Source organism: Carlito syrichta, unplaced genomic scaffold (genome assembly GCF_000164805.1).
Source record: "Carlito syrichta isolate Samal-C Ts95f unplaced genomic scaffold, Tarsius_syrichta-2.0.1 Scaffold315355, whole genome shotgun sequence".
In the NCBI taxonomy this organism is placed as follows: Eukaryota; Metazoa; Chordata; class Mammalia; order Primates; family Tarsiidae; genus Carlito; species Carlito syrichta.
This window is the reverse complement of record NW_007259451.1, coordinates 693,552-718,995: the sequence shown is the minus strand read 5'-3', so window position 1 is coordinate 718,995 and position 25,444 is coordinate 693,552. Positions and strand designations below refer to the sequence as shown.

The 25,444-nt window shown below is 41.3% G+C and overlaps 1 protein-coding gene across 3 annotated transcripts in view; it reads left to right on the top strand.

Moving 5' to 3' along the window:
• Nucleotides 1-25,444, top strand: part of SCG3 (secretogranin III) — a 48,357-nt gene that overhangs the window by 5,797 nt on the left and 17,116 nt on the right. For 2 of the 3 annotated variants that reach the window (XM_008072590.2, XM_021706211.1), the window contains 6 exons: nucleotides 3,791-3,933; nucleotides 4,719-4,868; nucleotides 7,517-7,694; nucleotides 12,972-13,088; nucleotides 18,382-18,465; nucleotides 21,350-21,487. In XM_008072590.2, the coding sequence (XP_008070781.1) occupies nucleotides 3,791-3,933; nucleotides 4,719-4,868; nucleotides 7,517-7,694; nucleotides 12,972-13,088; nucleotides 18,382-18,465; nucleotides 21,350-21,487 (810 nt within the window). The remainder of the gene's footprint in view (nucleotides 1-3,790; nucleotides 3,934-4,718; nucleotides 4,869-7,516; nucleotides 7,695-12,971; nucleotides 13,089-18,381; nucleotides 18,466-21,349; nucleotides 21,488-25,444) is intronic. The other variant, XM_008072591.2, reaches the window with a different exon arrangement.

Genomic DNA, 25,444 nt, shown 5'->3' with positions numbered 1-25,444 from the left:
GAAATCAAAAATTAGCCAGGCATGGTAGTGCACGCCTGTAGTTCCAGCTACTTGGAAGGCTGAGGCGGAAGGATCGCTGGAGCCCAGCAGGTCGAGGCTGCAGTGGCCAGGAGCGGCCACTGCACTCTAGTCTGGGCGACAGAGTGAGACTCCAACTCAAAAAATAAAATAAAATAAAATAAAATGGCTGTGCATTGAGTATATTGATTCCATGTCACGTCCTTTCACCTGACAAATGTTTATTGAGCAATTACTGTATAATTAGAACATGAACTAGAGAATAAGCTCTATGCAGTCAGAGACCATGCCTAACTTTTTCATCACTCTATTCCAGTGTCTGGCACATATTAATACTAATGTATGCCAAGTACCATATTAGATGCTAGGGATTCAAAACATAACTGGGCAATTGATGAGTAGGGATGTGGCCCTTTGACATCCATTCAGAATGCTGTGGCTGCTTATCAAAAGTGATAAATGTTGATGAATCCATGTCTGGCTTCTCTCTGGGAGTCTATAAAAGGAGGGTGAAATTCCTCTTCATGAGCCATAGGTAAGTGATTCTGAGAATACTGTTCATTTTAGAAGAGCAAAGGGAAGTCAGTGGAAGGTAAGAGGCAAGGGTCTAGGATTCCACTATTAACCCCATCCAGCAGTTTTGCTAGGGGTAACCTAAGTTTCTGGCCCAAGAGAATACAGCAGGGCAGCAGAGGAAAGAGGTTACTTCAGTGAATTACTAACAGCCTCCCTGTTGTGAAGCAAATTAGCTGAAAAGCAGTCATCTCAGTTATTTTCCAGTGCTAGCAGGCAACCAATATTCTTCCTTTTTCAGATCCTGAGGGATAAGTGGGAAGGGAAATAAATCCCTGCACCTCTGCATAGATGGGGGTAGTTTCTGCTCTACATATTCCCGAGAGCCTGACTTGCAACCCACAAATGGAAAAATCAGACCCGAATAGTAATGAGTCTCTGCTCCTGAGAAATAGATGATAAATCCAATTTTCAACTTTCCAAGAGGGGAACTGATTTCATGTTTGTTTTTCTTAGGGGCTTTTCTGGGACTCAAAGGGCTCACAGCTCATGGGCTGACTGACAGCTCAGCAGTTATATCCTAACAGAGAACTTTCCTCTGTGTATAATCACCCCACTCATTTTCCTAAGCTTCTTTCCAAACAAGAAGAAGATATTTTGCCTGAGGCTGCATATAGTTCATTCCCATAGAGCTTGGAAGAAAAAACATGGGAGAAATTCCCTGTCTGAATCCTCAAAAGCCATGGAAGAATAGGGCAGAATCAGAACAGAAATACTAGGGCCAGGGGTCATGACTCATGACTGTAATCTCAGCACTCTAGGAGTCTGAGGCAGGAGGATTGCTTGAGACCAGGAGTTTGAGACCAGCCTAGGCAACATAGCAAGACCTCATCTCTACAAAAAAATCAAAAAGTTAGTCATGTGTAATGGCGTGCACCTGTAGTCCCAACCACTCAGGAGGGTGAGGATTCTCTGGGCCCAAGAGTGAGTTCGAGGCTACAGTGAGCTGTGATTGTGCATCTACTTTGTACTAAGCCCCGTAGGTTTTGAGGACAACAACGGCACTATTCTTTTCCTTTCACGCCCATAGTGGAAGCTGCTTAGGCGCCATAAGAGCAATACAGGGGCCAGGAGCAGTGGCTCACCCATATAATCCCAGCACTTTGGGAGGATGAGGTGAGCAGATTGCTTGAGCCCGTGGGTTCAAGACCAGTCTGGACCTCATCTCTACAATAAAAATAAAAAATTAGCCAGGCACAGTGGCATGTGCCTGTAGTTCCACCTACTTGGAAGGCTGAGGCAGAAGGATTGCCTGAGCATAGCAGGTCGAGGCTGCAGTGGCCAGGATTGTTCCACTGCTCTCCAGCCTGGGTGACAGAATGAGAGTCCAACACACACACACAAAAAAAAGCAGTTCAGTGAGCTAGAGAACAGCCTAGATCCAACTGCAGAAAGGAAGGCTTCAGAGGAAGAGTTGTTTGATATGAGCTTAGGAGGATGGTTAGGAAATAACCAGCAGAGGTTAAAACAAAAATGTAATAAAAAGAGATAACAATGAGGAAAGGTGTGCAATATGTGTTTGAGAAACTCCAAGTGATCCAGTTTGCATTCACCTCAGCTTGGTCCTTGGCCCTGACACAGCTTCGCAGGTTTCATTAAGATGCTGTACTCCAGCCTGGGTGACGATGCAAAACCCTGTCTCAGAAAAAGAAAGTTTATTTTTTCCTTGAGTAAATATAATGAAAATTACTTGGACAAAATCTGGCGAGGGATTCAATGTCCATTTTCTCTAGAAGATAATTGCAGTTCCTTTATTTCAAAATACAAATCCACTGTACATAAGAACAACATATAAGTTTTCATATGGTATTTTGCCATCTAAAAGGTGCTTTTACATCTTATTTCGTCTGATCCTCAACAGTCCCATGAGACAGATACCCTTATTATTCTCCTTTACAGTGGCCCAATGATATATAAATAACAAGAAATATTACTGCAGGTAAAATTCTGATCTTTCCAATCTGCCTAGAGTAACAGGGAGAGTTAAGTGCCTCATAAACTTGATCCACTCAGTGTGGTATAGATTGGAGATGACTAATTGATTCCTGGAAGTTCTCCGTAGATGTGGTACAATGCTTCATGGCCACTAACCCTTTCCCTCAGGATGGGCCTTTGCTTTAGTCTTAAGTAGTATTGCCAAATGTATTCCTAGGAATGCCAAGGATACATATTTACGTGCTTCTCTGCAAAGATTTACATTTTGCTTTGTGCAAATCTGTTGCCACCTTTTGAAAGTTTGAATTCCAGTCACATACAATACAATAAGCTACCTATTGTCTGGAAAATGCAGCTCATCACATTAAGCTGCCTTACATAAAAGTGCTCTGACACATGTTCAATTAAAAGGAAATAATATTTACAGGTAAGTCATAAAGTCTTCAGAATGCACTCTCTGAATCTGAGTGTGAAGTTGGTTTTCCCACCCCTGGTCCAGGAAATGACCTGCAAAGGGAATACATGTGGGGATAAAATTACCAAGCAATCTACTCCCTTTATGGAAATAGAATATCAAATTATACAAAATATAGAAGGATGTTTTGACTAATATGACATACTATATAAACGTGGCATACTAGGTAAATAAAAAGTATAATATGATTTGTGTTATTGGAGATAATAATAAATGGAAAGGTCTTTTGTGTTGTCTTCAGCTCTTCTTTCCTCTTATAGTTACATAAGAAGCTTTTGGAATTTCCATTTTCATCCTAGGTTTCTTTTTTTTGGGGGGTGGGGTTCAGAATCTCACTCTGTTGCCCAGGCTGGAGTGCAGTGGCACGCTGCTCACAGCCACCGCAGCCTTGACCTGCTGGGCTCAGGTGATCCTTCCACTTCAGCCTTCCAAATAGCTGAAACTACAGGCATGCACCACCATGCCCGGTTAATTTATTTATTTATTGTAGAGACGAGGTCTCGTTATGTTTCCCAGGCTGGTCTTGAACCCATGGACTCAGACAATCCTCTCGCCTCCACCTCCCAAGCGCTGGGATTACAGGCATGAGCCACCACACCCAGCTCATCCTAGGTTTTTAACTTGAAGATCAATGTTATCTCAAACCAAGAGTTTATGTGGACCAACCACAACCATAAATGTCTCTCAATTATATCTGAGGCAGAAGCAAAGTACAGATTATAAACATAATATGATGCATGAACTAGGTCTATGATCGCCTTTGTGTGAAATTGTGATTGCTCTGTCTAGATGATCCTGATGGCCTTCATCAACTAGATGGAACTCCTTTAACTGCTGAAGACATTGTCCACAAAATTGCTACCAGGATTTATGAGGAAAATGACAGAGGAGTGTTTGACAAGATTGTTTCTAAACTGCTGAATCTTGGCCTCGTAAGTCTTATGTGTGAGAGTAACTGTACTAAATTCTTAGTACAGTTCGGAGTATTCCAAGAAACCAAGCCACTTGATGCAAGTAGCCAAGTGTTTCTAATGCATCTACTTTGTACTAAGCCCCACAGGTTTTGAGGACAACGAACTATTATTTTCCTTTCACGCCCATAGTGGAAGCTGCTTACATGCCATAAGAGCAGTTCAGTGAGCTAGAGAACAGCTTAGATCCAACTGCAGGAATGAGGGCTCCAGAGAAGAAGAAGAATTTGACATGAGCTTAGGAGGACAGTTAGGAAATAACCAGCAGAGGTTTTTTTTTTTTTTAAAGTAATAAAAGGAGATAATAACGAGGAAAGGTGTGCAATATGTGTTTGAGAAACTCCAAGTGATCCAGTTTGCATTCACCTCAGCTTGGTCCTCAGCTCTGACACAGCCTTCATAGGCTTCATTAAGATGCTCATGTTACAGGATTTCAGAGGTTACCTGAGTATGACCTGAAGCAGCAGGGGAGCAACTCTCAGGGTGTTTATCAAAATAAGTGGTCTTTAGGGTTGACAGACAGGCCTGTCAACTTGTATGATGGGCCCAAACCCACTTCTTCCTGGAGTGCTAGGTGGTCACTCTAATAGCCAGCATATAGTGGAGGAATATAGCGAGGGCTGACTAAAAGAGGGTTCAGAAGATTCCTCTTTTAAAATTACATGTTCAACTACAGAGTTTAGCCCAATTTTTAAAAACACTAGACTGGGAATAGCAATTATGTATGTTTTGCCTCTTTATAACAGATCACAGAAAGCCAGGCACACACACTGGAAGATGAGGTAGCCGAGGTTTTACAAAAATTAATCTCAAAGGAAGCCAACAATTATGAGGAGAATCCCAATCAACCCACAAGCAGGACTGAGAAGCAGGCTGGAAAAATAACAGAGAAAGTGGTATGTATATGTTATATATGTGTGTGTATTTGGGGTATGTGGCATTTTTTAGTCCATTTAAAATATATATTCATAAAATGCTGATAAGTTAAAAAGATGTAAATGAGCTCTACTTTGAAAATAACTTAAAGATTACATGTTATATTCTATTATACAGTAAGGTACATCTTATACCACACAGTAAAATAACATATAATATTATATGAAATAACAGTATCACATAACAATAGCTATTTGTACAGTCCCAGTATATTGGAACCAAATATCTCACAGCTATTTTTGGTATCCAACATCTGTTCACAGTGGAGGTCATATCTGTCCCCAACCCTCAAAAGAGAAGTGAGTTGATTTGATCCTCTTCCACACCAGTTTTGATAATCCCTAGAGCCAGCTGCCTGATGCTGTCTCTGTGTTCTAGGCTGTGCTCTTCCACCTGCTCTGTTCCCTTTCATTGGTGTAGAAGTCTGTCTGTCACCCTTTAGCCAGACTAGTCTTTCCATCCTTCCTCCCTCTTGCTGGACTCTTGGTCTCTTCATCTTTGCCTTGACATCAACCAAACTACTGAGATCTTTCTCCCCACCTTGAATTCTCCTTAAAACTCTAGATGAAGCTGGCCATAGGAGGATATCAAACTCTTCACTGTTCCTTTGATTTTCTTCATCAGAGTACCCAGAGCCCTGGCTCCTCATGTCCTCCAACATCCTATTTCAAATATAGTCTAGAGGATTATGGTTCTGCTTTAGAGAGGATAGAAAATAAAAATTGGGTCTGGAATTTTTTACTCGATGGCCTAAAAACTCTTCTTTGCTCTTCTTACTTCCGGTCCCTACCACTTGCCATCTTTCTAAACAGCTTTTGAACATTCTCCCACTCTGAAAAAAAACTTTCTAGATTTATCAAAGAACTCATGACTTTCACTGAAGCTTACTATTCTGAGCTAAAACTGACATAGCTATTTTCATAATCCTTCACTCCCATTGCATACTCCTATTCACCCATCTCTAAAATGTCCACCTGCATGACCTGTGCACATCAATACAAATGAAACGTTCTTTCAACAAACATTTATTGAATACCAAGTGTGTGCCAAGCACTGGGAATGCCATGCTCATTTAAAAAAGTATAATCACTACTCCCATGAAGGTTAAGATATAGTGGAAGAGGTAGATGGTCTTTAAATAGTCCTGAATTTTAATTACAATTGCACTAAGTGCTCTGCAGAAAGAAACATGGTACCATAAGAACTCATAAAACAGGAGCCTGTCCTAGACTTAGGCTTGGGGAACGCTTCCCTGAGGAGTCACTTGATCTCTGAATTGAAGGTCAGATAGGAGTTAACTCATGAACACAAGAGGCAGCATGTAGAGAAGGATGTGTGGAGTATCCAAGCAACTGAGACAAGAACAGTGTGGCTGGCACAGAAAGAGCAAAGAGAGAAGAGACTGGGGATGTGGCCCCGGGCCAGGACATGCGGGGGCCGTATGAGTCATAGATGAATCTGATCCTTATTGTGAGGGCCATGGGAAAACATGGAAGGATTTTAAGCAAAGGGGTTACATGATTGGATTGTTAAAAAGATAACTCTGGCTACCATGTTGAAGACATGCAGTGTTAGGAATAGAGTTAAGGTGGGTGGTGTACTAGTTAGAAGGTGAGAGATGAAGGCTGCTTAGACAAGAGTGAGATTGTAGAGAGAGAAATGTACACATGTGGGATAAATTTTGAAAGTAGCCAACAAGGCTACTGATGGATTGGACGGGGGGAAAGGGAAAAGAAAAGGCAAGAAAGGCTTGTAGACTGTATCTAGTTCACTGAAGGAAGAATGGACCATTTGCTAAGATGGGAAACCCTGAACAAAGATCAGGTCTGGGAGAAAGAATCTTGTATATCCATCCAGACAGCCCTTAAAATGTCAAAGAAATTCCCAAGTATAACTGCTCTGCTAGTGTTAGACATTGGAATAGGCTTTCTGTATACTGGCACCATCCCTCTTGGATGGTTTTGTGAACTCAAAGTTCCCTTCTTTGTTGAAAGGCAGTTTGGGCCGGGATCGGTAGCTCAGCCTGTAATCCCAGCATTTTGGGACGAGTGGATTGCCTGAGCCCGTGGGTTTGAGACCCGCCTAGGCAACTTGGCGAGACCTCATCTCTACAATAAATCAAAGATTAGCCGGGAGTGGTAGTGCGCGCCTGTAGTTCTGGCTACTTGGAAGGCTGGAAAAGGACCGCCGGGAGCCCAGTAGGGCGAGGCTGCAGTGGCCAGGAGCATGCCACTGCACTCCAGTCTGGGCGATAGAGTGAGACTCCAACTCAAAAAAAAATTTAAAAAAAAAGGCAGTTTGGTGAGAAGAGACTCATAAGAATTTATGGCCAAAGCAGAAACTAGAAATTACCTATCTTCCCCTGAGCAGGAGCCAGAGTCTTTAGGGGCTTTCCCTTGAGGTAGGGCTTTCCCTTGAGGTAGGTACTCTAAGCCTCAATGTCTAGAGTGCACATGCCTAAGAAGTGGGCTTGAATCTGCCGGGCTTGTGAAGAGGTGGAATCCTTGCACTTCACATTCAAGGGCATCACAGTGGAAAGAGCCAAGCTGGAGTTTCATTAGTTCTAACAAAGTGTTTATTTTTTATTGATCCCCTCCCCCCACTGGAGACTCCAATGGCAGCAATTCAAGAAGGTTTTACTAATGGAGAAAATGATGAAACGGTATCTAACACCTTAACCTTGACAAATGGCTTGGAAAGGAGAACTAAAACCTACAGTGAAGACAACTTTGAGGAACTCCAATATTTCCCAAACTTCTATGCATTACTGAAAAGCATTGATTCAGGTAACCACTGTGTTTTCTGACCATGTGGAACAGAAATAGTAATTCCAGGAAATGGGTGGGTGGTGTTTTTTCTTCCTGTTTTGATTTTCTAAATGCAATCCTCAATGACATATACCGTAGGCTTGGAGAAAACAGTTCACATCTTTTTTGGGGGAGGGGGGGCGTTGAGAGTCTCACTCTGTTGCCCAGGCTGGAGTGTAGTGGCACACTCCTGGCCATCCTAGTGTTGACCTGTTGGGCTCCGGTGATCCTTCTGCCACAGCCTTCCGAGTAGCCGGGACTACAGGTGCACGCTACCACATCTGGCAAATCCTTTTTTTTTTTTTAATTTATTGTAGAAAGAAGGTCTCACCAAGTTGCCCGGGTTGGTCTCCAATTGGCAGTCTCAGGCAATTCACTCACCTCGGCCTCCCAAAGTGCTGGGATTACAGGCTGAGCCATTGAGTCCAGCCCACATCTTTTTTTTTTTTGCAAAAGAAGTGTACTAGTCATAGAAATATTTAGAAAAGATAATCAGGAAAGGTGAAGCTTTTGGACAGCTTAATCTTGTTAACAGAGGGTTCATTTATTTGTTCAACAAACAGCTCAGTGAACATGTGCTAGGTGCATAGTACTGGAAAGGACTTTGTACAGATGTGGAAATGAATCAGACAGTGTCCCTGCTCCGACCCAGTTCAGCTTTAACTCTTATTGCAACTCTTTTTTTTTCCTCCTCAGCTTTATTGAGGTGTAATTGGCAAATAAAAATCACATGTATTAGTCAGACACAATGACTCACGCCTGTAATCCCAATTACTCAGGAGGCTGAAGTGGGAATATCACTTGAGGCTAGGTGTTTGAGACCAGCCTGGGCAACATAGTGAGACTCTGTCTCTAAACAAATTTTAAACATTAGCCAAGCATGGTGGTTGTAGTTCCAGCTGCTCAGGCGACTGAGGCAAGAGAATTGCTTGAGCCCAGGAATTTGAGGATGCAGTGAGCTATGATTGCATCACTGTACTTCAGCCTGGGTGAAAGGGCGAGACTCTGTCTCTTAAAAAAAAAAAAGAGATGTTTAAGGTGTATAACTTTATGTTTTGATATACATATGCATTGTGAAATGATCATCACAATTAAACTTATTAACATATCCATCACCTCACATCGTTACCATTTTCTTTTCTTTTGTGTGTGTGTGATGAGAACACTTACACACCTATCCTCTTAGCAACTTTCAAGTATATAGTACAGTATTAACTATAGTTACCACACTGTACATTCTCCAAAACATATTAGTTTTACATAACCCTTTAACCAACACCTCCCCATTTTTCCCTCCCTCTAGCCTTTGGCAACAATTATTTTACTCTTTGCTTCTATGAGTTTAGCGATTTTAGATTCTACATATAAATGAGTTCATACAGTATTTATTTTTCTGTGTCTGGATTATTTGATTAGCATATATCCTCTAGTTCATCCATGTTATCGAAAAACAACAATGATAACAACAAAAAACATAGCCTGGACAATATAGTGAGATCTTGTCTCTTCAGAAAAAAAAAAATCAGCTGGGTGTGGTGACTGTGCTTGTAGTCGCAACTACTCAGGAGACTGAAGCAGGAGGATCACTTGAGCCCAGGAATCTGAGACCAGCCTGGAAAACATAAAGAGATGCTGTATCTAAAAATAATAATAATAAAGAAGAAAATGCTGTCATTTGCAGGAAATCTTTATTTAAAAGGTTTTACGCATTTTCCTCTCTTAATGGGAACAGTATATGCAATCTAATTCTTAATTCAGTCTTATTAAAGACATCGCTTTTTATATAGTTTCGGCTTCAGACTTCAGATGAGTTAACATGAAGAATATTAGACTAAAGGAGACCAGGAGTCCAAAACACACTTGGGAAATTATTTGTTTTTGTTTTTTTGAAAACAGAGTCCTTATTGTGTCCTTCACTCATCTGTGGTCTAAGTGAACTGATGATTTCAATTCATGTTTATTTCAGTTAATCTGCAAGGAAGATAGTAATGAGCAACGTGTCTATTGTCATTGTCAGACAGATACCCCACACTGCCTTAATGGCGTTTCCTCTCCCTGTGCAAAGATTCAGCTCCAGATTGAACATTTATAGAAAAATTGTAATCTGTTTTTCCCAAGAAGTGACCTTAAAGTAAGCTCTCATTTGTAGGGAACATCCTTTTGTGAGTTTCCATTTCAGACATTGGCCAGATGGCAGTGCCCCTTCTGCTGGGTCCACAGGGTTTGTACATCTTGGGGGTTCATTCTGAGCCATCTTGCCCCAGTGGTTGGCAGATGCCCAGCTCAGAACCTCTGTCATCCTGATGAGTCACTTCTCATCAGTGAAGAGCACCAGCACGATGCCAAATACTATACAGATGTGACCTTGAGCAAATCAAATCATGGCTGAAGTTATTTACAAGTTCTTTCCAGAACTGTCTTCCCTCACCTCCCATTTTTTCTCCCTCCCTGCCTGTGATCATTGTGGCGTTTTAAAAAATTCTATTTTATGAAATTCAAAAAACATTTTATCTGTTTTTATCTTTCCGTTTCCTCCACTCCATTCTAACTGACTTTGTTTTAGTTTAAATACTTCTACTGAGGTCTTTGCTAGTCCCTATCTTTCTCACCCAAAGTGTACCTCAATTAAGAAATAATAGGGGCTGGGGCAGTGGCTCAAGCCTGTAATCCCAGCACTTTGGGAGACTGAGGTGAGAGGATTGCCTGAACCCACAGGTCGAGAACCCTGGGCAACTTGGTGAGACCTCATCTATCCAATAAATAAAAAATTAGCCAGGTCTTGGTAGTGTGGGCCTGTAGTTCTGGCTACTTGGAAGGCTGAGGCGGAAGGATCACCTGAGCCCAGCAGGTCGATGCTGGGGGCCCTGAGCGTGCCACTGCACTCCAGCCTGGGCGACGGAGTAAGACTCCAGCTTAAAAAGAAAGAAAGAAAGAATAAAGCAGGTAAAAAATCTAAATGTCATCTCTGTTACCGATAAGCACTGGATTGTAGAGTGTAGCTTAGTGTGAGAGCCCACAATGGGCTCACTTAAGGATACTCATAAGGATACTCCCCAGTCTAGGTCTTGGAACAACCAGTCCCAGGGATGGCTAGAGTCTGCCGGACAGGCACGTTTCTCAGGTCCTTGCCTTTCACTGTTCCAGGCAAGTGGAAAGAAGAAAGATTCAAAATTCCCATCAGTCGAGAAATGTAGACTAATGGCTATTGTCTAAAAACCACATTGGGAGGAGAATGAAAAGTCAGGGAAAAGGCCAGGAGTATTTAGAGGAAATTCTTCATGGCAGCTAAAAGAATAGGAAAAATGGGTTCCTCTTTAGCATCTTGGTTTTTTTTTTTCCCTTCAAAACTGAAAGCAGAGTTTTTTCATTTTAAAATTAATACATTTACTGAACTACTATGACATTATTAGTCATTTTGTTCTATCAAGATGAAGAACGGGATCAGGTGCAGTGGCTCACACCTGTTGTCCCAGCACTTCGGGACCCCAAGGTGGGAGGAATGCTTGAGCCCAGGAGTTTGAGACCAACCTGCACAACATAGTGAGACCCTGTCTTTACAAAAATAACAAAAATTTGCCAGAAATGGCATGTACCTGAAGTCCCCGCTACTCTGGAGGCTGAGGCATAAGGAATGCCTGAGCCCAGAAGATCAAGGGTGCAATGAGCTGCGATCATGCCACTGCGCTCCAGCCTTGGCAACAGAGTGAAACCCCGATTCAAAAAAAAAAAAAAAAAAATAAGGCCGAGTGCAGTGACTCAAACCTGTAATCCCAGCACTTTGGGAAGCTGTGGCGAGAGGATTGCCTAAGCACAGGGTTTCAAGACCAGCCTGGGCAACTGGGCAAGACCTCGTCTCTACAATAAATATATATATATAAACTTCATGCCAGTAGTTCCGGCTACTTGAAAGACTGAGGCAGAAGGATCTCCTGAGCCCAGCAGGCTGAGGCTGCGGTGGCTGTGAGCGTGCCACTGCATTTCAGCCTGGACAACAGAGTGAGACTCCATCTCAAAAATAAAAATAAAAATAAAAAAATTTAAAAATATATATTTTTTTTAATTAAGAAAATTAAACTTAGCCGGGCTCAGTGGCTCACACGTATAATCCCAGCACCTTGGGAGGCTGAGGTAAGGGATTGCCTGAGGTCACAAGTTTGAGACCAGCCTGGGCAACTTGGTGAGACCTCATCTCTACAATAAATCAAAAAATTAGCCAGGCATGGTGGCGCATGCCTGTAGTTCCAGCTACTTGGAAGGCTGAGGTGAAAGAATCTCCTGAGCCCAGCAAGTCAAGGCTGCAGTGGCCATGAGTGTGCCACTGCACTCCAGCCTGGGCAACAGAGTGAGACTCTAACTCAAAAAAAGAAAAAAGAAAAAGAAAAGAAAGAAAATTAAGCTTAATTAATGAATACAGATTGTTCTTGCCTTCAAAGCCTTATCACCTGAGTAGAGAAAATTATTGGGTTGCCAGTATTTTACCTTTCCTCTTGGTTTCATGCTATCTCAAGTGAATGACTATCTCTTTATCAGCTACTCAACTAGTAGATATTTTAGATTAAATTAAATCCTTTTGGAGAAATTACAATTGCTCATTTCTGAGAAAGTTCAGCATGGCTGTATATGTCCTTTATTTTCAACCAAGTCTTAGATTTTTTTGTAAGTTAAATATAGTTTTAGCTATAAATGTAGGGAGAATTTCAATAAGATGTTGTACTTAGACTGGGTGCAGTGGTGCATACCTGTAGTCCCAACTACTCAGGAGACTGAGGTAGGAGGATCCCTTGAGCCCAGGAATTCAAAGCTGTAGTGTGTGATGACTGTGCCTGTTAATTGCCACTGCACTCTAGCCTGGGCCACATAGTGAGACCCTATCTTTAAAAAAGAAAAAAAGGTCGGCTCGGTGGCTCAGCCAGTAATCCCAGCACTTTGGGAGGCCAAGGTGAGTGGATTGCCTGAACCTATGGGTTTGAGATCAGCCCGGACAACTTGGCGAGACCGCGTCTCTACAATAAAATAAAAAATTATCTGTGCCTGTAGTTCCTGCTACTTGGAAGGCTGAGGTAGAAGGATGGCTGGAGCCCAGTGGGTCAACGCTGGGATGGCCGTGAGCATGTGTGCCACTGCACTCCAGCCTGGGCGAAGGAATGAGACTCCACTCAAAAAGAAAAAGAAAAAGATTGTGTTTCTTAAATTGACATTGAATGATGAAGCTATACTCCACTAGTTTTCTTTAAATTATTTTGTCCTTTTACACAGAAAAAGAAGCAAAAGAGAAAGAAACACTGATTACTATCATGAAAACATTGATTGACTTTGTGAAGATGATGGTAAAGTATGGAACAATCTCTCCAGAAGAAGGAGTTTCCTACCTTGGTGAGAAGGCTTTTGTTTTCCTCCTTGGTTTAGTTAATCAACAAATACCATTTACTGTGGTAGTTTTCATTGTTCAAAGTAAATTAGGGACTTGGTAATAATTACCTCACTAATTTGGTAATTGATGCCCAAACGGTCCAAATCATCTGGGTAACGAAAATTGCCCCGTTTGATAATGCATACAAATAAAATTAACCAGTTTTCAACTTTTTGTGTTTATAAATCTAGCTTGAGCACACACATTTAATATATTTTGTCTTATTTGCATTTTCTAATACTCTCTATGGAGACAATGTTTAAAATTGGACTCATTAAATGTTTTCAGTTGTGTTTGGGAGGTCGGAACTAACCTTGATTTTCCTTTATGAGTTCTGTGTGTAGCAAGAAGGAACGAGCCCTGGTCTGGGCATCAGGCATCCTGACTCCTGGTCCCAGCTGTGCCATGAGCCAACTCTGCCATGTTGGGGAAAGCACTCCACCTTGCTGGGCCTCAGTTTCTGCATTTATAAAATAGAGAACTTTGTTCTCTGTAACAGAGCTAGGAAACTTCTGCCCATAAATCAAGTCTGGTTCATCACCCTTTTTGCATAGCACACAAGCTTACAATGGCTTCTAGATGTTTAAGTTATTGGGGGGAAAAATAAGAATAGGGTTTTATAACTCAAAATTCAAATTTCTGGCCGACGCAGTGGCTCAAGCCCATAATCCCAGCACTTTGGGAGGCTGAGACGAGTGGATTGCCTGAGCCCATGGGTTCGAGACCAGCCTGGACAACATGGTGAGACCTTGTCTCTACAATAAATAGAAAAATTAGCTGGGTGTCGTAGGACATGCCTGTAGTTCTGGACCCTTGGAAGGCTTAGGAGGAAGGATCGCCAGAGCCTAGCAGATCAAAGCTGCTATGGCCATGAGTGTGTCACTGCACTCCAACCTGGGTGACAGAGTGAGATTCCAACTAAAAAAAAAAGAAAAGTTCAAATTTCAGTGTCCATAATCAAAGTTTTATTGGGACACACCTATGCTCATTTGGTTTCCTATTGTCTGTCTGTAGCTGCTTCATGCTACAAGCAGATTTAAGTAACAGAAACTGTAATAGAAACTGCATATGGCCTATAAAGCCAAAAATATTTAAAATCTAGGCCTTTACAAAAAAGTTTGCCCACCTCATTCCTTGAACTTTATAAACAAACTTGGACACTCTTTGATTTTGAACGTTTTTAAAATTAATTCTAATTAAATAAATCTTAAAAATCTAGTTTCTCAGACTGTACCAGGCACTTTGCAAGTGCTCATTTTTTGTTTGTTTGAAGAAAAAAATATATTTTGGGCAATAAAACCTCACAGTCCCATACTCTGGTGGGAGAGGGATAATTGAAGAGGAAATCTCGTCATATAGGTCTATCCAGAATTACTCTTTACAAGCCCCTGTGTTTTTCTACATGAAAATAGTTTTACAGGGTTTTTTTTTCTGATTATAAAAGAGCCTATTTATTGTAAAAAGTTATTCAACGCACCGGGTTCAGTGGCTCAGCCTGTAATCCCATGCTTTGGGAGGCCGAAGTGAGTGAACTACCTGATCCCGCGGGTTCAAGACCTGCCCGGGCAACTTGGTGAGACCTCATCTCTACAATAAACCAAAAATTAGCCAGGCATGGTAGCGCGTGCCTGTAGTTCCAGCTACTTGGAAGGCTGAGGCGAAAGGATCGCCGGAGCCCAGCAGGTCGAGGCTGCGGTGGTCAGGAGCGTGCCACTGCACTCCAGTCTGGGCGACAAGTGAGACTCCAACTCAAAAAAAAAAAGTTATTCAATGCAAAAAAAAAAAAAAGCGAAAAAGGAAGGGAAAATCCCTCACAATATCAATACCCTTCAGATGATTTTCTGTGTGTGTGTACTTATGTCATTTCTTTCTAAAATGGGCTCCTACTATACACAGTGCTTTGTGATCTACTTTATTCCTTTAACAGTAGATTAAATACATTGTTTCAGATCAATAATTGTTTCATATCAACACCCTGTTACTCAGAAATTTCACACTTAGTCATAAATCAGAGATTCCACAGGGCAGATAGATACTCCCTCTGCTACTTATAGCTGTGGTGTCCAATATGGTAGCTACTAATCACAATTTTAAATATTAATATTAAATTTTAAATTTATTATTAAATTTTAAATATTAATATTAATATTAAATATTAAATTTAATATTAATATTAAATCAAAAGTAACTTAAATTAAATAACATTTAAAATCTAGCTTTTCTAGCTGGGTTCGGTGGCTCAGTCTGTAATCCCACGCCTTGGGAGGCTGAGGTGAATGGATTGCCTGAGCCCATTGGTTTGAGACCCGCCTGGGCAACTTGGTGAGACCTCATCTCTACAATAAATAAAAAAAAAATTAGCGGGGCATGGTAGCGCACTCCTGTAGTTGCAGCTCCTTGGAGGCTGAAGCAGAAGGATCGCCGGAGCCCAGCAGGTCGAGGCTGCGATGACCGAGTGAGATACCAGCTAAAATAAAACAAAACAAAACAAAATAAAATAAAATAAAATCTAGCTTCTCAGTTGCAATAGGCGCATTTCTAGTACTCAGTTGTCACATGCATCTAGTAACTATCATATTGAACACCACAGAAATGAATGTGCCCATCATGGCAGAAAGTTCTATTGGAGAACATTGCTTTATAGGAACAAAACAATGGAAATAGAAAGATACTTCACAAAAGGAGAATATTTAAAATAAACTATTTATATATTCTAATGATAGACTATTTAAATTTTATTTTGTGTCTGTGTTTTTAAAATAATTGTATATGTTTCTTATATATACAATATATATATTGTTTATAAAGACTGTTTAGTGCCGGGCTTGGTGGCTCAGCCTGTAATCCCACGCTTTGGGAGGTCAAGGTGAGTGGATTGCCTGATCCCGCGGGTTCGAGACCCGCCTGGGCAACTTGGCGAGACCTCATCTCTACAATAAATCAAAAAAATTAGCTGGACGTGGTAGTGTGTGCCTGTAGTTCCAGCTACTTGGAAGGCTGAGGCGGAAGGATCGCCGGAGCCCAGCAGGTTGAGGCTGCGGTGGCTGGAAGTGACCACTGCCCTCCAGTCTGAGCGACAGAGTGAGACTCCAACTCAAAAACAAACAAACAAACAAAAACAAAGACTTTTTAGTGACAGGGAGAAATGTTCATGATAAAATGTTGAATACTTAAAGACATTTAGAATATAACCTCAATCTTAGTGTTAAAGATGGAGATATCTATATCTATCTATGAAAATTGGAAGGAAATATGCCAAAACATCTTTATACATAGTATGATTTTTAAAAATTGTATTCTATTTTTCTTAATTTTCTCCACTGTATATATATCTTTTATTATATAACTATATATTACATATATCTTGCCTATTTCCATTGTTTTGTTCCTATAAGGCAATGTTCTCCAATAGAACTTTCTGCCATGATGGGCACATTCACTTCTGTGGTGTTCAATATGATAGCTACTAGATGTACATATATAGCTTTTATATGTAACTTTTACTCATATATAACATATATATATAACTTTTATGATCAAAATATGAATTATGTTTTTAAGAATGTTTCTGTGTAAGCACATTGACTTTTGGCTTCTCCTGCCATGGTGACCCACCCTCAGACCCCAGGGGCCTCAGGGCTGCATGGGTAGAAGAGAACTGACCAGCCTCCTCTCTTCTCATGTGAGCCAGTGACAAGCAAATCTGCCTTTCTGTTCTGGTCTCAACAGTGTCTGGTTATTACAAAGGTTGCCAGCTGTGGTCACTATTTCAAAGAAGAAAGCAATGTATTATACATTAGAATATACTAATTTTTTTCTCAGGGTAGGGGTGGGGTTAACGGAGTTTACATGGAGAAAAAATTATACAAAGTAATAATGAAATATTTAGACTAATTGCAAAGAAATGCTTGTCTGAAGTGGCAAAGAGGCCTGTCCTAACAGTGCAGTGAGACATATGTGGCTGGTTGACTAACTAAGTACGAAGAGTGTGGCTTCTAACTAATTGTCTACCTTGAGGAAGTTTTACGTGTTACCTACTCCAAAGAGTAGAATTGAGACAAAGACAAGGATACATATTGTAGCTCAATATGAACAGGGGAAGTCTCACCCTTAAAGCTACCTAACAATACAACTGGCTGCCTCATGAATTAGCTAGGGCCCTGAATGACAGAGATCGAACTGTTTGGCTTAAGTCAAAAGGGAATTTATTGCCTCATGTAACTGAAAAATCCACGGGAGTTGCAGGGAAGTAGTGTAGTCTGACTTGAGTCTTTGTAAATACCACCAATAGTGTTAGAAATTGATCTCTTCCCATCTCACAGCTCTTTCTGTGTGTTGATTCATTTCAAACAGGCTGCTCTCTATGGGAACAAGATAACTGAGACAGCCCCAATCTCCTGTCCTCATAGTCCGTCAATCCCAGTGGAAAGAACCTCTTTCTACTAGTGGTCCTAGTATTGAGTCTCATTGACCTGGATCGAGTCATGTGCTCCTCCTCGAACTATATATAGCCTGTGGTCATGGAAGACCCTGATTAGACAGGCTAGGGTTCTACCACCCCCGAAGTTGAATGTTCTGAGAGTGAGAGAGGGCTGGGTACCCCAAAGGAAAATCAAGGTGCAGTTTCTACAAGGTGTTGAATAGGTTAAAATCACGGGTGTCCACTACAAGTCCCAACCCTGGAAGTGTCCTAGCAGTGGCCACAGAGATGTAGAGAGATATCTAATCAGCTAAGGAGAAGGCTGAACTTGAGGATCTCAAAATTATATGACTTTCCATCTGAGTCTCTATGATTCCTAGAAATAAAATCCAGGTCAAAACATCTTACTAGTGGGCTGGGCACGGTGGCTCAAGCCTGTAATTCCAGCACTTTGGGAGGCCAAGACAAGAGGATTACCGGAGCTCAGGGGTTTGAGACCAGCCCGAGCAACAAGACGAGACCGCATCTCTACAATAAATAAAAAATCAGCCAGGTGTGGTAGTGCGTACATGTAGTTCCAGCTACTTGTAAGGCTGAGGCAGAAGGATCACCTGAGACAAGCAGGTCGAGGCTGTGGTGGCCATGAGTGTGCCACTGCACTCCAGCCTAGGCAACAGAGTGAGACTCCAACTCAAAAATAAATAAACATCTTACCAGTAGTGTCAATATTTTGGAATTGCTATTGTGATATTTCTGGTGAGATTTAAATATTTTTAGTAAAGTTTTGATATCATCTCTCAGGGAATAAAATTGTCTTTCTTTCCCTCTCCCTCCAGAAAACTTGGATGAAATGATTGCTCTTCAGACCAAAAACAAGCTAGAAAAAAATGCTACTGACAATAAAAGCAAGCTTTCCCCAGGTATGATTTATTTCACTTTTTTTTTTAGCTTTTAGAAGAATGACCCTTTTGAGTGGTAAATAATACGTTTCAATAAACATTAATTGTAAATTACAGATTTCAGAACGTTTTAAAATCTGAAATCCAGTCATAGTATTAAATAGATGGAACCTTGGCTATTTTGTGGCATGTCACAGAACAGAAATCTGACACCCCCCACAAAAACATTGAAAAGTAATGTAGGTCTTTACTGAAGATTCTTAGAAGGTGGCTAAGGATCTTAGGTGGGAAGGTAAAGGCTATATCCCCAAACTGAGCGATTCCTCCTAAAATTTTCCTTTAGGTATCTTCTTTTCTCCTAGATCACCACTTCTCCAGACTACTGTTCCTGGACATCTGTCTCGTTCCTTGCTGTCTACCTTCTCTCTCCCTTCTGAGGTCTTTTCTCTTCTCTGGGATGGTCTGTGCCCACGTAGTATGATTTACTCACTTCTCTCTTGGTTTCCTCTGGTCTAAATCTCAGCCCATCACCCTGCTCAGCACCTCAAACACCATGGAACTGAGCTGTGCAAAGAAGCCTCTTTTCAGGAGGAAGGTGGAGCAAAAAGATCGCAAATTCTTAAAATTTATTTTTTGTCCCTATCACAAAAATGATATACATATTCTTGATGGCATAATATATAGCCCTTCAAAATATGTTTTCAAGCAGTTTTTAATAACCCGTAAACCTCCTTCCATAATGATGTTAATGACACAAGGCAAGGACAAAAAAATTGTCCAACAACTATGAAGAAAAAGTATGCATCTCTGTATATACCACAGTACACTAGTGGGTGTTTTACATGAGACAATAACTGATTCCTTTCTTCTTTTCCTATTTTTCCTATAATAAAAAGGCATTGTATTTTTAAAAGTTAGGCCAGGCATGGTGGCTCATGCCTAGGTTCCCAGAACTTTGGGAGGCAGAGGTGAAAGGATTGCCTGAGCCCACAGGTTCAAGACCAGCCTGGGCAACTTGGCAAGACCTCATTTCTGCAATAAATCAAAAAATTAGCCCGGCATGGTAGCAAGTGCCTGTAGTTCCAGCTACTTGGAAGGCTGAGGTGGAAGGATTGTCTGAGCCCTGCAGGTCAAGGCTGCATGGCCATGGATGTGTCACTGTACTCCAGCCTGGGCAACAGAGTGAGACTCCAACTCAAAAAAGAAAAAAAGGTTTACTGTTACACTGCTTGAGGTTCCAAATATTTCCTTGACTGCAGGGATTCATTACAATTGCTTTCAAGTGTTTACCTACTTCAAGATTTATGATTTTTAATTCAACATAGTGTTGCTAGAAGGAAATATAGTTATTTTTAAGTGAGAAGAGAGCAAGAGTTAGTCCTTTTCAAGATTACAAGAGCAAACTTGTAAAAACCATTTAGGGTTACCAGGGGCAAGGGAGTATGAAGAAGTGGACAGAGGGAGGGAAGTCCTGCCACAGCCCCAAGTCCTTAGTTGCTACTCTGGGTAATACTGTTTAAACATGCAACATCAAAGAGTGATTGGACAACCACAGAGTCCTTTTCTTTCCTTTTTTTTGGGGGGGGCCAGAGTCACTCCGTTTCCCAGGCTGGAGTGCAGTGGCACGCGCATTGCCACCCCAGCATCGACTGCCGGGCTCCGGCGATCCTTCCGCCTCAGCCTTCCAAGTAGCCGGAACTACTGGTTAATTTCTTGATTAATTGTAGAGACGAGGTCTCACCAAGCCAGGGCTGGTCTCGAACCCAAGGTCTCTGGCAATCCACTCGCCTCAGCCTCCCAAAGTGCTGGGATTCAGGCTGAGCCACTGAGCCTGGCCCACAGTTATTTTCATTTGGAATTAAGTCCCGCCAAATTTACTTAGAGATTGGACATATCCCACTTGATTGCTTACGCTGATTAAAGTAAGACAAATAATCTACCCTGTAACGACAGTGTGACAAAAGGAAAGAAATGTTAAATCAGATTCCCAAAAGCTGGGGGCTAGGCCAGCTCTTCTGTTAACTCAGTGGATGACCTTACACCTATTTCTCCCCTGTCTAGGCCTCAGTTTCCTCTTCTGTGAAGGGAGGTAGAAGGTGGGACTACATAATCATGAAGATCTCTTTCAGCCAGGGCACAGTGGCTCATGCCTATAATCCCAGCACTTTGGGAGGCTGAGGTGAGAGGATTGCTCTCACAGGTTTGAGAGCAGCCTGGGCATCTTGGCGAGACCTCATCTCTACAATAAATCGAAAATTAGCTGGGCTTGGTGGCGCATACCTGTAGTTCCAGCTACTTGGAAGGCTGAGGTGGAAGGATCACCTGAGGCCAATAGGTCGAGGCTGCAGTGGCCATGAGTGTGCCACTGCACTCCAGCCTGGTCAACAGAATGAGACGCCAACTCAAAAAATAAAAAATAAAAATAAAGATCTCTTTCAGCTCAAAAAAGCATTTGACCTAAAATTGTACCTTTTCTTTTCTTTTTTTTTTTTTTTGCCATTTTAAGGACTTTAAATCTGTACCTTTTTATTTTTTTCTTTTTTTGAGTTGGAGTCTCACTCCTTCACCCAGGCTGGAGTGCAGTGGCATGCACGCATCGACTTTCTGGGCTTCAGCAATCCTTCTGCCTCAGCCTTCCAAGTAGCCCAGAACTACAGACGCACCCTACCACGCCCAGCTATTTTTTATTTTATTGTAGAGATGAGGTCTCCCCAAGTTGCCGGGGCTGGTCTCAAACAGTCGGGCGCAGGCTATTCACTCGCCTCAGCCTCTCAAAGTGCTGGGATTACAGGCTGAGCCACCGAACCCGGCCTGTACCTTTTCAATAAGGTTTATTTCTACATTTAGAATGAATTAAGAGATAGGAAATAGGGTTATAACACAACAATTCACAATCTGATTACAGTGCCATCAGAAAAGAGTCATGAAGAAACAGATAGTACCAAGGAAGAAGCTGCTAAGATGGAAAAAGAATATGGAACCTTCAAGGATTCCACAAAAGATGACAACTCTTTCCCAGGAGGAAAGACAGTTGAACCAAAAGGTATGGAATTGACAGCTCTAGGTTAGCAGTGAAATTGGGGAAGCAAAAGCCTTCGCCACACAAGGTAGGGTGATCCAAAGAGCAAGCCTCATCAAATCTGAGAAATTAACAAGATCTGCATAGAAAAGATTTGGCATGTGGAACCATTATTTGAATAGCAATATTTTTTTGTTTTGTTTTGTTTTTGAGTTGGAGTCTCACTCTGTCGCCCAGGCTGGAGTGCAGTAGCATGTTCACAGCCACCCCAGCATTGACCTGTGGGACTAGGGCGATCCTCCTGCTTCAACCTTCCAAGTAGCTGGAACTACAGGTGCACACTACCATTCCTGGCTAATTTTTCGATTTATTGTAGAGATGAGGTCTCACCAAGTTGCCCGTGCTGGTCTCGAACCCACTGGCTCAGGCAATCCTTTCACCTCTGCCTCCCAAAGTGCTGGGATTACAGGTTGAGCTATCCAGCCTGGCCAGCAATCTGTTTTCATGACCTTGAGTTTCCTGAGGTGGCAAATTGGTTTCCTCTTTTGATGGTCTTTAGTGTCCAATGAACTTTTATGCTTGGGGGGGAAAGTCTAAGACCATTTGTGCATTACTTAGTGTATAATTTATGATCTTATGAATTTATTGAGCAATATTTCTTAAATTATCTAATACTAATAGTCACATATTATTCAGCAAGGTCAACAAAATTTATAGAATTAAAGCAAATTTTATTAATTATTTAACTGGTGGTTGAAACTTGACAAACACATTTAAGGGCTTGAAAAAAAATCACAAATTCAATATATCAAATTTCCTTAAACAACCTCTATGTATGTATGCAATATAGAATTTACGTCTTCCTAGGATTTTAGAAACTTTACCAGACCTCTAAGAAACAGACTGAATGTGGTTGTAAGTTCTAAATTGTTAGCCCTTTGATTTCAGGTCAGAATGTGAAATCTGATTTTATAGTTCAGTAGTTCAAGACCCTTTTATTGCAAAATTGTGCTAGTTACATAATTGAAGTTTTTTATCCCTATGTCTCAGATAGATATTCGTTTTCTGAAACTCAGTGTCTTTACCTGAAGTTATGAACAGATGGCTTGACTCTACCTTCTTTTTCTGTTGTTGTGATATATTGACCATGTTGGTGTGAATGGAACCTTACTTATGTCTTATTAGCGCCTTACTAATAATCTCATCAAAATAGTTTATTTTCTAGAAGCTAAGGGAGCGGGTCAGTACTATCCTGGGGGAGAGGAGTTGGTACTCAGCTTATTTATCATCTGAAAACATACCACTGGGCCCTATGTACTCGCATAACCATCAGTGGCAATGAATAGATGGACTTTGCTTATTCCTTGTTCTGATACCATATGAGATCACAAAAAGACAATCCTGTTCACAGTATAGCTCTTAACTTTGAAGGGACTTGTTGACCTACTTAAAGGTTCCCCACCAGGCCTGGTGCTGTAGCTCACGCCTGGAATCCCAGCACTTTGGGAGGCAGAGGCAAGAGGATTGTCTGAGTCCAGGAATTTGAGACCAGTCTGGGCAACTTGGCAAGACCTTGTCTGTACAGTAATACAAAAAATTAGCTGGGCATGGTGGCGCACACCTGTGGTTCCCGATACTTGGAAGCTGAGATGGAAGGATCACCTGAACCCAGCAGGCTGAGGCTGCAGTGTCCATGTGTGTCTGCACTGCAGCCTGGGTTACAGAATGAGACAAAAAAAGAAAAAAGATTCCTCACCCAATATCTCCTGCTCACAGAAACAGAAACAGGTTTATATTTATACTTAGTCCCAGGCTTAACAGTATAGAAAGGAAACCAAGTTAACAAGCTATGTACTTATTAACTTGAAACTCAATAGTAGCCATAAAATCACAAAGCACTTCCCTTTTATATAACTATTCCCTTTGTTAACAGTTTAGGTTGACTTTTTCCATTTGTGTGATGATTTTATGCTTCAATCAGCATAGCTTGGGGAGTGGGAGTCCCTGAGTTTCTCTTAAGTCCTTTCAGCACATCAATCTTTCTTTCTGGCAGCAACAAGATATTCTAGACTCACTCTGAGTTTGTCTTTCTTAAAACTTGAAATCAACTCCCTTTCCAGGAACTCTGGTTCCTTTTTGTAGAAAATATAATTAGAGGCTGGGCTGGGGAGCTCAGCCTATAATCCCAGCACTTTGGGAAACTGAGGTGAGTGGATTACCTGAGCCCGCGGGTTTGAGACCAGCCTGGGCAACTTGGTGAGACCTCCTCTCTACAATACATCAAAAAATTAGCTGGTCCTTGTAGCACAAGCCTGTAGTTCTGGCTATTTGGAAGGCTGAAGTGGAAGCATCGTTGGAACCCAGCAGGTCGACACTGGGGTGGCCATGAGTGTGCCACTGTACTCCAACCTGGGCAACAGAGTGAGACTCTAACTAAAAAAAAAAAAAAAAAAAGAAAAGAAAATTAGAGACCTGAACCTGTGCTATATGGGTTCAAATGAATGGTAATTGTGGCCAAAGATGTTGCTTCTATTTCAGAGGATTGGAACTTTTTTGAGACAGGGATGAAAAATACATTTTTTTCTTAAAATATTAAATTCATGTTGATTTTTTCCTATCTTGTGAATTTGTATATCATTGTACCTTTCTTTTCTCTGGCATAGATTCCACAGGCCATCACAATTTTCTCCTACAGCAACTCCAATTGTTTGGTGGTGGCCTGTGTTGAGAAAAGTTATGATGTTGCTTCTGGACTTAGGAGGAATGTTGGAATGATTGATTAATATTTGTCGTGAGCAAGGAAAGGTGTTCTGTTCCATATCTGGGGACCCTTTGATACTGGGGACCCTATACTACTTTGATACTTCTACTCAATCCTAGGTCCTCTCTGGATGGGTGGTAAAATTTTTTTAACTTTTTTTTTTTGAAATTGTGGTAAAATACACATAACATAAAGTTTACCATCTTAGCTATTTTTAAACGTACAGTTTGGGGACACTAAGTACATTCACATTGTTGTGCAACCGTCACTACCATCCATCTCCTGAACTCTCTTCATCTTGCAAAACTGAAACTCTGTATGCATTACATAATAATTTTCCATTTCTCCTCCCTCCAGTCCCTGGAGATAACCATTCTATTTTCTGTCTTTATAGATTTGACTACTTGGGACTTAATATAAGTGGGATCATATAATATTTGTCTTTTTGTGACTGGCTTATTTCATTTAACATAATGTCTTCAAGGTTCATCCATATTATAGCAAGTGTCAGGATTTTCTTCCTTTTTAAAGATGAACAAATACTCCATTTTATGTATATACCATGTTTTGTTTGTCCATTCATTTGTCCTATGGACACTTGGGTTCCTTCCACGTTTTTTGCTATTATGAATAATACTGCTATGTATGTAAGTGTGGATTATCTCTTTGAGATCCTGCTTTCAGTTCTTTGGGATATATATCCAGAAGTGGAATTGGCGAATCACATGGTGATTTTATTTTTAATTTCTGGAGGATCTACTATACTGTTTTCTAGAACAGCTGCATCATTTAAAATTTTTACCTGTAGTGCTCGAGTGTTCCAATTTCTCCACATCCTTGCCAAGACTTGTTATTTCTGGGTGTTTTTGTTTGGTTTTTTGGGGGAGGGTTGTGTCGGAGTCTTACTCTGTCGCCCAGGCTGGAGTGCAATGGCATGCTCACGGCCACCACAGCCTTGACCTGCTGGGCTCAGGTGATCCTTCCACTTCAGCCTTCCAAGTACCTGGAACTACAGGCACGCACCACCACACCCGGCTATTTTATTTTATTTATTATATTGACAAGGTCTCGCCATGCTGCCCAGGTTGGCCTCAAACCCACAGGCTCAGGCAATCCTCTTGCCTCTGCCTTCCAAAGTGTGTGAGCCGCTGCACCAGCCATGGGTGGTTTTTTGTTGTTGTTATTGTTTTTGTTTTTCCCTAATAGACGTGAGGTGGAGG